Below are 10,712 nucleotides of genomic sequence, written 5' to 3'. Positions count from 1 at the left end.
CTTCAGAAGTACAAAACCTTGGCTTCTGCCCGCTGAGTTTTGCAGTTGAACTTCTAGTTTCACCTTACACATTTGTTGAGCTTATTACACTTTATTTGCATGGAGTTTCAGTCGTCTTATTGTGTTACTTCAGTGCGAAGCCTTTTTTCGTCTCGCACGTGTTTGCGCTTATTGTACTCTATTCCACTTGAGCATTTGGGTTATAAGCTCCTTCCTCTCCATAGGTGGGGGATGATGTAACAGTTTTCCCCTGTTCTCTATAACTTTACACTCCCTCGCACCTCATGCGTCTTACGCCTGTCTATTAGCACCTTCATTGGCGCCATTGCCACATGTATACTATCACATTTTGCATATAACTGGTCGAGGCACGCTCAACCAGGGCTCTTACTTTTCAAGTTTGATTAAACCTGTTACACACTGTGCTTTCTGCGGTTTCTTTCGTGTTTACAGTGGAGAAAGGCTGGTGGGAGGCCCAGCCGTGGTCGCCCACCTGGCGGGTGCGGCCCATCTAACCCGTTACTGGGAGGGTCGGCAAGTCGGACTGCTGTTGCAGTCCGACTACCATGACGCCGTAGAGCGTATTAGGACCCTGTAAGTAAGCACTGCTCTGTTTACATGTATACTTACCCCCTCGTTATAGCGATACTTACTTGTTTCGTATCCTCTTGTCTTACCCTGCTTTCGTATTCGTGACACTAATAGTGTTTGTGTGCGCTCATGTTTGGTTTCACAGATGATGATGTATGAAGGTCTGGGGCTGCCGTCTTCAGGATGTGCCATTTGTTTCAAAATTATTTGTAAGTACTTGTAACAGGCGTAGTGTAGTAACTGTGTGTGTAGTGTAGTAACAGTGTGTAGTGTTTTGTGATGGTCCTGTGCTATAGCAGTAGTAATGTGTTTTGTGATGGTCCTGTGCTATAGCGGTCGTAATGTGTTGGGCTACTGAAGTACACTGCATGAAGGGATATGTCATATGTGTGGGTGCTTCGACATATTCTCGTGCTTCCTAAACCCTAGATACGTGTATAGCACTATAACCTAGATGTGTGTGCGCGCGTGTGTGTTCGTGTGTGTGTGTCCGCGCATGCGTGCGTGTGCGTGCATTGTGTTCTCTTCTACAGACTCATCCAAGTCCATTTAAATAAAAGTGTATTATAGTGAACAGTATTGTGTTTTGTTACAGTGAATATGTGGGGAATGGTGGATATGCCTTAGTGTGACTGGATACCCGCGGGTTGTGACTCTTTGCTGGTCACTCTGAATTCTCCAGTATAGATTCGATGCAGTGCAGAGGGGATTTGTGGTGCGTAGCAACACTGCTTCACTGTGACACCCCTTCAATAATTGTTTTGATGCATGATACTCCGGGCGTAGCCGGTCAAAATCAAAATAGAAATATGCATCTAATGCACCTGCATGGACAGTAGGCATTTCCCAAATCGGCTGGCCGACAAATTCGCCGAAAAAAGTGGTTTTGAAGAAATCACCCATCTTTTCGCCGAATTTTCAAATTTCGCATGTTGAATTCGCCGAAAATCGATGTTTCAGTGCTTCAACAGAGTGTGCTTGTGTGTAAATGTACATGACGTAATGGGACTTCAAGTACTACGTTGAGCCGAATTCTGATCTTGGGGCTCATAATATGGCCGATTTTGAACATTCTCTTAACCGATCGAAAAACCGATTAGGCATGCTCTGTATGGGCAACTTGTCAATCAGTGCACATCTACGATGTGCGAATAAAACGAATGCACGGAACGTGAACTTGTTTGCTGCACATCTACGAAGTGCGAATCAGGGAGTAGTATAATGACACGTGTACTAGTACACCTTGTGTTGCACTGCATCTTTTCCACACGCATAGGACCACTGAAGGTCACATGCTCCGCGTGCGTATGCGCGCATGCGCAATATGTCATTCGCTGCATGCAATGCACATCTATGATGTGCGAATCAGGGAATAGTACGTATTTTACTACTCCCTGGTGCGAATGCACCGAACGTGCACAAGTGCACGTTCGCCATCAATGGCGAAAAGAACCTTTATGGCACATTTATGACATGGCAGGGCCAAAGGTCGAACCCTGGGGGAGTCCCGGGGCCAGACCAAGCGCGCCCGACACAGTGTGCCTTATTTAACCCAAAGGTCAAAGGTCAAACCCTGGGGGAAGTCCCGGGGCCAGACCAAGCACGACCGACACAGTGTGCCTTATTTGGACCAAAGGTCAAAGGTCAAAAAGTGGCCCAGAACCCGCCCCGCACTAACTACTCTGGTTATAGAGGTAAGAGAAGGCGGTAGGCACTGCAGCTTTGTTGGAAAAGAGGAAAGAAAAACGCACACCGCGATAATAATAATGTTAAAAGTTTGTTTGGTCTTCTTGGATTTGAAGACAGTGAAAGGTGAAAATGTTGGAGGTGTTCTGGAGATATATGTATAAGTTTAAATAGAGTAACAAGAGCTGATACTTGTCTACGAAAGTGCAAGGACTCTAATAAGTCACAAAGGGCATTTAACTGGGATTTCGTTTCGCATCTATCTACATTGACTTTTTTACGTAGCAAATACTTCCTAGCTACTCTGGCTTGTAAAATATTCAAACGCTCCAGCTCAGCTTTGGTGATGGCATAGGACCAGGCCGAGGTGGCATGTTCCAGGGCGGGTCGGACAATTTTTTAAATTGTTTATTGATCTTCGAATCTTTTGAGCCACACAAGTTGTGTGGAATGTTGCTTTGCGTTCTTGAATCATGGTTTGACCGTATTGTCTAATGGTCTTTCCAGTACCTTCATCGACATGCATGAACATCCACCACCGTCCTTCACAGCTGAGACTTGTCAGTGTCGTGCAATGTTATCGCATGAGCCGATTGTCAAGTAACTGGTGGTGTTAGTGGACAGTATAGCGTAACCTGTAGTTCCTTGGTTCTTTCTCTTTTGTATAAATTAATCCCTGGGTCTCCGAGTCCAGAATATCATGAAGTTCGCTATAATTATTAAGGGAGTTTGTTATAAGGGGAGTCGACTGTATGACTGTGTATCAGTGTTCAGCTGAGCAGGAACTTTCTCGTGACTACACAAAGCAAGCAACTCGGGTAGAGACGAATTTTTTTATAATATTATTATTTTTTTATGAAAGTGCACATGCCTACATAGAATGGATGAGAACATCATCAACAACATCAAGAGAACATAGGGGACTACAAAGGGCGTGTAGGTGCTATTGAGCTGTGCCGGTGAGGTGAAGTGTGCTCCCCGACCAATGGTCTCGGGATCAAGGCGCACATCACGCACCATGGGGGAAAGGGAGAGAAGAAAGACTGTGTGTGAAGAGTGAGAACCGGTGAGAGCCAGACAATGATGGAGAGAGAGAGAGAGAGAGAGAGAGAGAGAGAGAGAGAGAGAGAGAGAGAGGAAGAGATGGGGGGGGGGGGGGGCGCAGGGGGCGCGGGGCGGGTGAGTGAGGGAGGGTGAGTGAGTAATTTGTTTATTCCACTCAGGATCTTGTATGTATGTGAGCATTGGGACTCGTAACTAGTGAATGTCACCTTTTTTAGTGTATATTATTCATTTATTTTACATTGTATACATCTGAGTAGGCCACCTGCATGTCCAGCCGGTCGAACTAGTGGCAGGCGAATGCTTCTCTGGAAAGTCTCAATCCATAGTATGAGAGCTGGTGCAATCCTCCAAGCAACAGCAGCAGCAACAACAGCAGCAGCAGCAGCATACCATACACATGATCATAGTGGGTCTACAAAAAGATTATAATAATTATTGAGCAGAAGAACATACAGAAAACATTGAACGCATAAAGATTAGGTTTGGAGCAGCCCGGCCGCGGTTTCGCCAGAGAGGCTGCAGTGCAAATCCCTGCACGACTCCACGTTCTGCTCCAAAACAGTTCAGGAAGAAACTTGACGGGCGTCCATGTAACATACACGTGCCCACAACAATGTAGAGTCAGCGCATTCCTCTCACTGCAGCAGATCCACAGAGTCATGCACAGACACACACACACAAACACACACACACACACACGGACACACACGAACACACACACACACACGGACAAAACAAATGGGGGAAAAAAGGTAAGCATTACAAACGAGTTAATTTAACGCCACTCCGCAACTCAAAAACCGCGGCAAGCATGGCAAAGCACACTCGAATACTCTTAGCTCCACATGCATCCTCACCAAGAGTCCAAAATACACGAGATCTCACCCAAAACCGTCTGCTATCTCAAGGTCAGCATACGATGGGGATAATATGGGCATAGGTTTGAAACATGATGGACAACAGAGCACCCTGGATTATCAACATGAGTGTGTCAATACATGTAACCACCAGGTCTTACTAGGTACCAATACCGCACAAGTAAAAGGGCAATTTCCATCACATTCATGTGAGTACTCAATCTACTGGCCATGAGCGCACGTGTGTGTGTGTGTGTGTGTGTGTGTGTGTTTGTGTGTGTATGTGTATGTGTGCGTACATGTGTGTTTGTGTGTGTACACGGGTGAATGGTAACGATCAGTATCACTTACTCTGCGCACAGTACAGACGACAATCTTCAACTTTGCGTAGGAGGGGATCCACTGTGGACGGCCACCTGCATCCGGTCGGCTTACAAGGGCGTGTGAGTTCATTTCAGGCTTATCAATCCAACCAGACCCTCTAGTTCCCATCTGTTGAGATAGGAACTTGTCCACACAGAATCTCTCATAGGCCTTTGGAAGTTGCATGCCGTGGTCCGCGCAATACTGTTTAGCTTCCCTGAAGTTCTTGCCAGACTCCGTGGGGACATAGTGTAGTTTTGAGGAGAACATAGACCCGTCATCATAATGTGCATCACAATCGTAGCCTGAGAGTGCAAGACATGCGCACACAACCACACGCAAACACATACACACAAACACATACACACAAACACATACACACATATACATACACACAAACACATACACACAATCGTGCAAACAAACGTGTAGACTGAAGATTTTGACGTAGAAGCATGGTTTGAATGGAAGCATAACTGTAATCGAAGCATGATTTTAACCCTGGCTTATACGGCAGTAAGCACCTGCTTTTATCCGAGACATTACGGGAGGCGTTTCACTGTCCCTCTTTTAGTGCCATGGCGTTACAACCGAGAACATGTTCTCAAACATTTAGATCGAAAACAGCGATTTCTCACCTATAATGCCAATGTCATGCACAGAGCAGGTGGCACGAAACCTTTCAGAGCTGCGGCACGCGCAACCTACAACAGAGATTGCTGCCACCCCCCCCCCCCCCACACACAACCCCTCCCTATATCCCCTCCAACGACACAATTTCCCCACCAGCTGTCATACAGCAGTTGACAGAGCATTCAGACTTCCTGCGGGTCAAATGTCCAGTTTTCCGTTCAAGATTTATAAAAGGATTTTAAAAGCAAGGCTTCGCTCCCCACACCGGAGCTCGCACTATTCCGCCGACTTGACTTGACACACGACAGATTATTTCGTAATTTTAAAAGCGTTAGGAAAAAGCAAGCAATCTGTCATGTACTTGAAATTGCAAATTTAAAAACAACTTATACTATTTCTACTTACCGCATTGTCTTCGATACTCGCACACAACGAATGCTCTTTCTCTTGACCCTGTCAGCGCACCGCCAAATAATTTGCCTCCACCGATAACTTCTTCATCATACATACTGGCCAATCTCAGATGGGTAGTGACGCATCCAAAGATCTCGCTCTCTGAACTTGCGACGTGAGCAAACTTGTACCCGCCGCCAAACAAGTTGATTCGTTGTCTGCACACTTGGCCTGCTCCTGAGGGAAGTATCTTCTGGAGAGGAAACACGCTGATGTCGGAGCAGGTTTGTTGACATGTTGTCACCCCTGTTCACAGCAGAACCATACACAAGGTTTGTGAACGTGCACGTGCAAAAATACCCACCAAGACGCATAAAGCACTTTACCCGTGTGATGTTTCTAATGAAATTATGACGTCCAGAGGGCATCCATTAGACATAATTCGATTGTGCTAGCAATGCTGCTAGTAAAATATCGAAGGCCGAAAGATATTGGAGCTTCCCGGGTAAAAGCAGGCTTTGCTTAGGTCACACACAGTTGGGGTCCTATGATCACACAGTTGGGGTCACATGATCACGCACATTTGGGGTCAAATGAACACCCATTGTTGGGGTCACATGATCACCCATTGTTGGGGTCTAGGCACAGTAGGCAAAGCCTGACATGTGCAAGTGGAGAGCAGCAAGTAGACCTGGATGAACATTCTAGCCAGTGTCCCCCACTTGGTTCGGTTTCGGGACCGGTTTTTCTTCATGGCCTTCACAAGTGATCTGCCAACTGCATGCACAAATGCCTACACAGAGAGCAGCCAGTTTGCAGATGACACTGCCATCAGTTCCGCTCATGAGTAGTTTCTAGCCACGGAAGAGCACCTACAGTCAGCCGTGACACTAGTACTATAATAATAATACTACTACAGCACACATATAGGTCATATGACAAAATCAAATGAGGGTCATGCATCTGTGGACAACGTCCAGCCAGTGCCTTCTGTCTGAGGCAAGTAGTTGCTCCACTTCCAAAAGAGACATGGGCAGCAGATTCAGCACCAACAGTGGCAGCAGCAGCAGCAACAGCAGCAGCAGCTCAAGGCGGGAGTTGCAAGCAGTTTTACAGCTTACCCCGTTCACAGATGAAAAATCTTTTGCCAGTTCCGCGAGCCACGGAGTGTTTCCACCAAAAGGTGTCTAAGTTTAGCTTGTACCAAGAAGGAATCCCACAGCCATCAGTTCTAGTCATAAGTCCAAAGTACTTTCGACGTTTACATTCTGTTACCGCATCATCGTAGCTCTTCCTGGCCAAGGGGAACGGGCTGTATAGAGCTCTTGTCTTCTTGCAATGCAGGTCCGCTGCAAACACAGGAAAAGACAGGAACTGTAAAACGTGTACAGACTACAGTAAGATCGGGTGCCGTAGAACACCTCGCCGAAGAATACCCAGGCTGGAAAACCGGCAAAATTTAAGAGCAGTCCAGGCTAGAATTATCAGATTTAAGAACACTAGATCTACATTGTACGTAGATCAACATTGTACATGTATGGGAGGTGAGTACATGTCATGTACACGTGTAAACAGTAACTGCTACATGTACAGTCATTCCCATTTACGACACCCACTAGTTTAGAAGTACATGTACATGTACATGTACATGTACATGTACATGTACATGACAAACGTCATGACGTCACTCGACTCGCCGCGCGTGTGAATAAGAACGGTCTGGCTAGAATCAACAATTTAAGAACTTTCCTAGGCTGCGCTCGAGCCCCTGCGTTCTTCGGCGCCCGATCTTACTGTATTGCGACGTAAAACTGTTAATTTCGCGAGAGGCCCCCGAATCGCAAACTTTGAACAACGCAAACTCGCGCCATGTAAAGTTCAGTGCAAGGACTGACTCGACTGTGTAACGTTAGAACGACTCCGGCGCAAACATTAAACAGCGCACACTAGTCTCAATTTGTAAAGCGCAAACTTTTATTGTCATAAACGCTACCCGTTTTACAGTACCCCGGCTGTAATGATGTACATAAGAAACCATGGCAACAGCGTGCAGGGCAATGTACATAAGAAACCATGGCAACAGCGTGCAGAGTGTTGCAAAAGAAGGATCCACGAGCGGGATTCGAACCCAGCACCCCTGTCTTTCCGGGACAGTGCCCTACCGATTAGGCTACCGGGGATCACACACACTCATGGGTCCTTCTTGCTACACTGCTCCCCCGCCCCAACAGGCTGTGTCCTCACGCCGTACCTACTCGCGGGGGGTACGATGGGTCGTGGGTTCGAGCCATTGCCAGGCGCCAATGTTGCAAAAGAAGGATCCACGAGCGGGATTCGAACCCAGCACCCCTGTCTTTCCGGGACAGTGCCCTACCGATTAGGCTACCGGGGATCACACACACTCATGGGTCCTTCTTGCTACAAGAGCAATGTACATAAGAAACCATGGCAACAGCGTGCAGAGCAATATACACAAGAAACCATGGCAACAGCGTGCAGAGCAATGTACATAAGAAACCATGGCAACAGCGTGCAGAGCAATGTACATAAGAAACCATGGCAACAGCGTGCAGAGCAATGTACATAAGAAACCATGGCAATAGCGTGCAGAGCAATGTACATAAGAAACCATGGCAACAGCGTGCAGAGCAATGTACATAAGAAACCATGGCAACAGCGTGCAAATCAATGGAATTAAGAAACCATGGCAACAGCGTGCAGAGCAATGTATATAAGAAACCATGGCAACAGCGTGCAGAGCAATGTACATAAGAAACCATGGCAACAGCGTGCAGAGCAATGTACATAAGAAACCATGGCAACAGCGTGCAGAGCAATGTACATAAGAAACCATGGCAACAGCGTGCAGAGCAATGTACATAAGAAACCATGGCAACAGCGTGCAGAGCAATGTACAGAAAAAATTCTTAAACATTTGCGCGGCTGCCTGAATTCTGTTAAAGAAACCTTTGCGATCCTGAACAGTTTCCCGATCTTTGCGATGGGTGTGAAATCGCGAAAGCAAGTGGGCGCGAAACTCGAGACTGTAGACTCGACTCAATCATCAAATTGACTCCAATCGCAAATGTTTGCAGGCGCTAAGTAGTCTGTCTTTTGCAATTCGCGAAACTAAGATGGGCGCAAACGAGTCCGGGTTTACAGTATTGCACTTAGGCTTGTTAGTTAGTGTCTGGCCTTGAGTTGCCAAACTACAGTGCGACATTGGACAAGGTAGCAATGATGTACAGTGTGGCATTGGACAGGGTAGCAATGATGTACAGTGTGGCATTGGACAGGGTAGCAATGATGTACAGTGTGGCATTGGACAGGGTAGCAATGATGTACAGTGTGACATTGGACAGAGTAGCAATGATGTACAGTGTGACATTGGACAGGGTAGCAATGATGTACAGTGTGACATTGGACAGGGTAGCAATGATCTACAGTGTGGCATTGGACAGGGTAGCAATGATGTACAGTGTGGCATTGGACAGGGTAGCAGTGACATACAGTGCGGCATTGAAAAGGATAGCAATGAAAAGCACACTGCCCAAGGATGTTGTCCTTCGATCATTTTAGGCGAGTTAACAGTGGCAATGTGGAGCTGTAACTATAGGACGATAGCAATTCATTAGCAATCTGGACACAGTGAAGATTGGATGGCAATCTGGACACAGTGAAGATTGGATAGCAATCTGGACACAGTGGAGATTGGATAGCAATCTGGACACAGTGGAGATTGGATAGCAATCTGGACACAGTGGAGATTGGATAGCAATCTGGACACAGTGAAGATTGGATAGCAATCTGGACACAGTGGAGATTGGATAGCAATCTGGACACAGTGGAGATTGGATAGCAATCTGGACACAGTGGAGATTGGATACAACTGCGACACTCCTTAGGGTAAAATCAAAATGTCACTATTTTCGATCGTCAAACTTGATTTGCCATAATTGTATTGTATTGTATTGTATTTCATTATTTTACCTGGGCATTCCCAACAGACCCGAAGGTCTTCTTACAGGGTGCCCAAGATGAAAATAATTATATCAAAAAGCCAGAAATTGAGTGCAGATTTGCACGCGCATAATATTATGCGTTTGGATTGCAGTTGTGCATGCACATGTACACGTGCCATGCGTGCATACATGCAGTTCAAGCCAAACGTCATCCATGGCAACTACACCGCTGCACTGCGGCATCTACATCATACTTCTGCTCACCAGCATGCAGTGTACGGATGGTAGGTCCTCGCACGAGACACAGCCTTCAGGGTTATGGCCGGAACAAAATGTGAAGGGGACGGGGGTCATCTGAACCAACATTTTGTGATTTTCACCGCCAATTTGTGCAGCCATTTTAAAGTGTGCTACAGACTACATGTCTACTTAGCAAGCAAATAAAAAGATTTTTTTACTAAGATGGCGCTCGCACTCTGTCGCTGGCACATTTCTTTTGAAAGGGGACGGTCAAAAAGAGAAGAAGAAGCGCGCCGCTATATCGCTTTGGCGACAACCCTGAGCCACGTTCCATGCATGCGGATTGCCGGTCTGCCTTATACGATGTATTTCGTATTTGGCAGGAGCAGCAGCTCGGAATGTAGCCGTTCCATCTCCGCCAGCAAATCCCGGTAGGTCCGATCTCGATGAAACGACTGCACACACATACACGCAGACTCATTCATCCTGCACCGTCCTTGATCCAGCTGAATTTCCGTAGCACAAACGATCCCATATTATCAAGAAACCACTTTATAAATAGATAATGCCCACTCGCCTCTGGGTCATCCCTTAAATAATTATACTAAACAGACAGAAGTGTGAACACCGATCACAAACATTGGCTACGGTTTCATTCTGTGGGACACTTACCGAACATTCTTCTGTATTCACAAACGACGTATTTCTTCTGCGTTGGAGGACTAGCTTGAACGCCATCAATCCAAACATTGCCTTCAATGGATTCTTTCTTGACTTGCTTGAGGTAGTTGGTAAGGCATTGCATTTCGACGGGCAATTGGCTAACAATGCGGCCAACTGCAGCATATGGCTTTCCATGCTCGTCCGCAGAAAACCCGATTTGGCAATGTTCCTCCGCTTCGGGCAGCGTTTTGGTCTGAGG

At 46.5% G+C, this 10,712-nt stretch overlaps 1 protein-coding gene and 1 long non-coding RNA gene across 2 annotated transcripts in view; one reads left to right on the top strand and one right to left on the bottom strand.

The window, feature by feature from the left end:
* The first annotated feature begins 460 nt into the window (after positions 1 to 460).
* Positions 461 to 1,168, top strand: LOC135813169 (uncharacterized). Its single transcript, XR_010552986.1, has 3 exons — positions 461 to 594; positions 737 to 800; positions 1,125 to 1,168. It is a non-coding gene; the product is annotated as an uncharacterized LOC135813169 (long non-coding RNA).
* A 2,297-nt stretch (positions 1,169 to 3,465) lies between these two features.
* LOC135813041 (uncharacterized) overlaps positions 3,466 to 10,712 on the bottom strand; it is a 34,940-nt gene continuing 27,693 nt past the window's right edge. The window contains exons 18-22 of the mRNA XM_065326259.1: positions 10,463 to 10,712; positions 6,710 to 6,937; positions 5,601 to 5,894; positions 4,551 to 4,867; positions 3,466 to 3,980 (exon numbers count right to left, since the gene is read on the bottom strand). The exon at positions 10,463 to 10,712 is cut by the window's right edge and continues 50 nt beyond it. Coding sequence (XP_065182331.1) covers positions 3,978 to 3,980; positions 4,551 to 4,867; positions 5,601 to 5,894; positions 6,710 to 6,937; positions 10,463 to 10,712 — 1,092 coding nt within the window. The 3' untranslated portion in view covers positions 3,466 to 3,977. The remainder of the gene's footprint in view (positions 3,981 to 4,550; positions 4,868 to 5,600; positions 5,895 to 6,709; positions 6,938 to 10,462) is intronic.

Source organism: Sycon ciliatum, chromosome 3, assembly GCF_964019385.1.
Source record: "Sycon ciliatum chromosome 3, ocSycCili1.1, whole genome shotgun sequence".
Classification (NCBI taxonomy): domain Eukaryota; kingdom Metazoa; phylum Porifera; class Calcarea; order Leucosolenida; family Sycettidae; genus Sycon; species Sycon ciliatum.
Note: the sequence above shows the minus strand (reverse complement) of the source record. Positions and strands in the feature narration are given on the sequence as shown.